The sequence below is a fragment of the Terrapene carolina genome, unplaced genomic scaffold (genome assembly GCF_002925995.2).
Source record: "Terrapene carolina triunguis isolate 2854851 unplaced genomic scaffold, T_m_triunguis-2.0 Scaffold592, whole genome shotgun sequence".
Lineage (NCBI taxonomy): Eukaryota > Metazoa > Chordata > Testudines > Emydidae > Terrapene > Terrapene triunguis.
The window spans coordinates 8,706-10,037 of NW_020664943.1; the positions used below are offsets into that span (position 1 = coordinate 8,706).

General features: G+C 46.7%; 1 protein-coding gene across 1 annotated transcript in view; it reads right to left on the reverse strand.

The window, feature by feature from the left end:
• GOT2 (glutamic-oxaloacetic transaminase 2) overlaps nucleotides 1-954 on the reverse strand; it is a 7,250-nt gene extending 6,296 nt beyond the window's left edge. The window contains exon 1 of the mRNA XM_029913334.1: nucleotides 798-954. Within this exon, the coding sequence (XP_029769194.1) occupies nucleotides 798-932 (135 nt within the window). The 5' untranslated portion in view covers nucleotides 933-954. The remainder of the gene's footprint in view (nucleotides 1-797) is intronic.
• Nucleotides 955-1,332: the final 378 nt, after the last annotated feature.

The following is a 1,332-nucleotide window of genomic DNA, read 5'->3' on the forward strand; positions in this document are numbered from 1 at the left end:
CACAGGTCAGATAGTAGCAGCAAGAACAATGGATTTCAACCACATTCTTCTTAGCACATTCGTCCCACCTACTGCAGCCAACAGACACCTGTATTGTGTCCAGAGCCTATTAACAATAGGAATGGGGAGGAGCATTTGGGAGGGAAACATACCAGTAGACCCAGAACAGAGGGTCAGTCATTGCCAAGGCTCAGATGCCTGGAGAAAATTTCCCTGTGAGGCTGATTTCACTAAGTTTGACAATACAGATCTGTGTCCAATTTCCCAGTTCAGAATTTCAGACTGGATTAGAGAGACGGCAGCAAGACTCAGCGGAATTTCTGAGACTGCCCCTCCTTAGATTAGCGTCAGCTCTTTCTCACTGACACGGCATGGTTTAGGGAAGTGCTCTGTGCATTAGTCTTGTTTACTAAAAAAAAAAAAATATCTTAAAAGTTTAAGAGATCCACGCAGCATGATCCCCAAGGGGGAGCACAGAGCCCAATCTGACATCATGGAAGTCAGAGGCAAGATTTGTTATTTACTTCAACAGGAGCAGGATTTGGTCCTAGAGAAGTACTTTAGTTCTACCTTCAGATGTCAGTCAACTTGATCCAATAGAGTTGTCTTCCAGACCACCCTAGTGCTGGCAATAGGAACTCACACTAACCCCATCCGCCACAAGTTTGATTAGAAGCAAAGTCTTTCCTATGGATCAATCACTGAGACCCTCTTCCCCCCATAGACTCCTAGCTACAGTACTTCATATCACATGATGCTTGGATTTTACCCCCTATGGCAGCTAGTGCTAGGCTTACCTTGCGGACGCTGTTCAGGACAAATGGCTTCCCGTTATCGTCCCGATATGCCCCAACACCCAGGTTCATCTTCTTGGCATTGGTGTCTCGTTTAAAGGCTTCAGTCACCCCCAAAATAGGATCAGGGGGTCCCATCTCCACATGAGACCACCAGGAGCTGCACAAGGAATATAAGTGGGAGGATTAGGTTAATGAACAGAAGGAAATGGTCATGGCCTAATGCTGTTTGTTATATCCTGGCCGATGGGCCCAACTGTAGCAGGATCTCTTTGGCACTGGTATCCACGGCTCAAGCTGAAGTATTGTATCTACAGACCCAACAAGCCATAGCTTCCCTCTCTCTCTCCACAGACTAACCCTATTCCCACTGCAGCATGTTTATAAGGGAGACTAACATGCTAGCTTCTCAGTTAAGCCAATATGAAATAACTGGGAGAGCCCTCATCACCCAAACCTGCTGTGTGCCTGATCTTAAGATTTTCTCCTCACTCCGTGGCAGAAGGGTATTATCATGACAGCACGGTGCCAGTCCCAC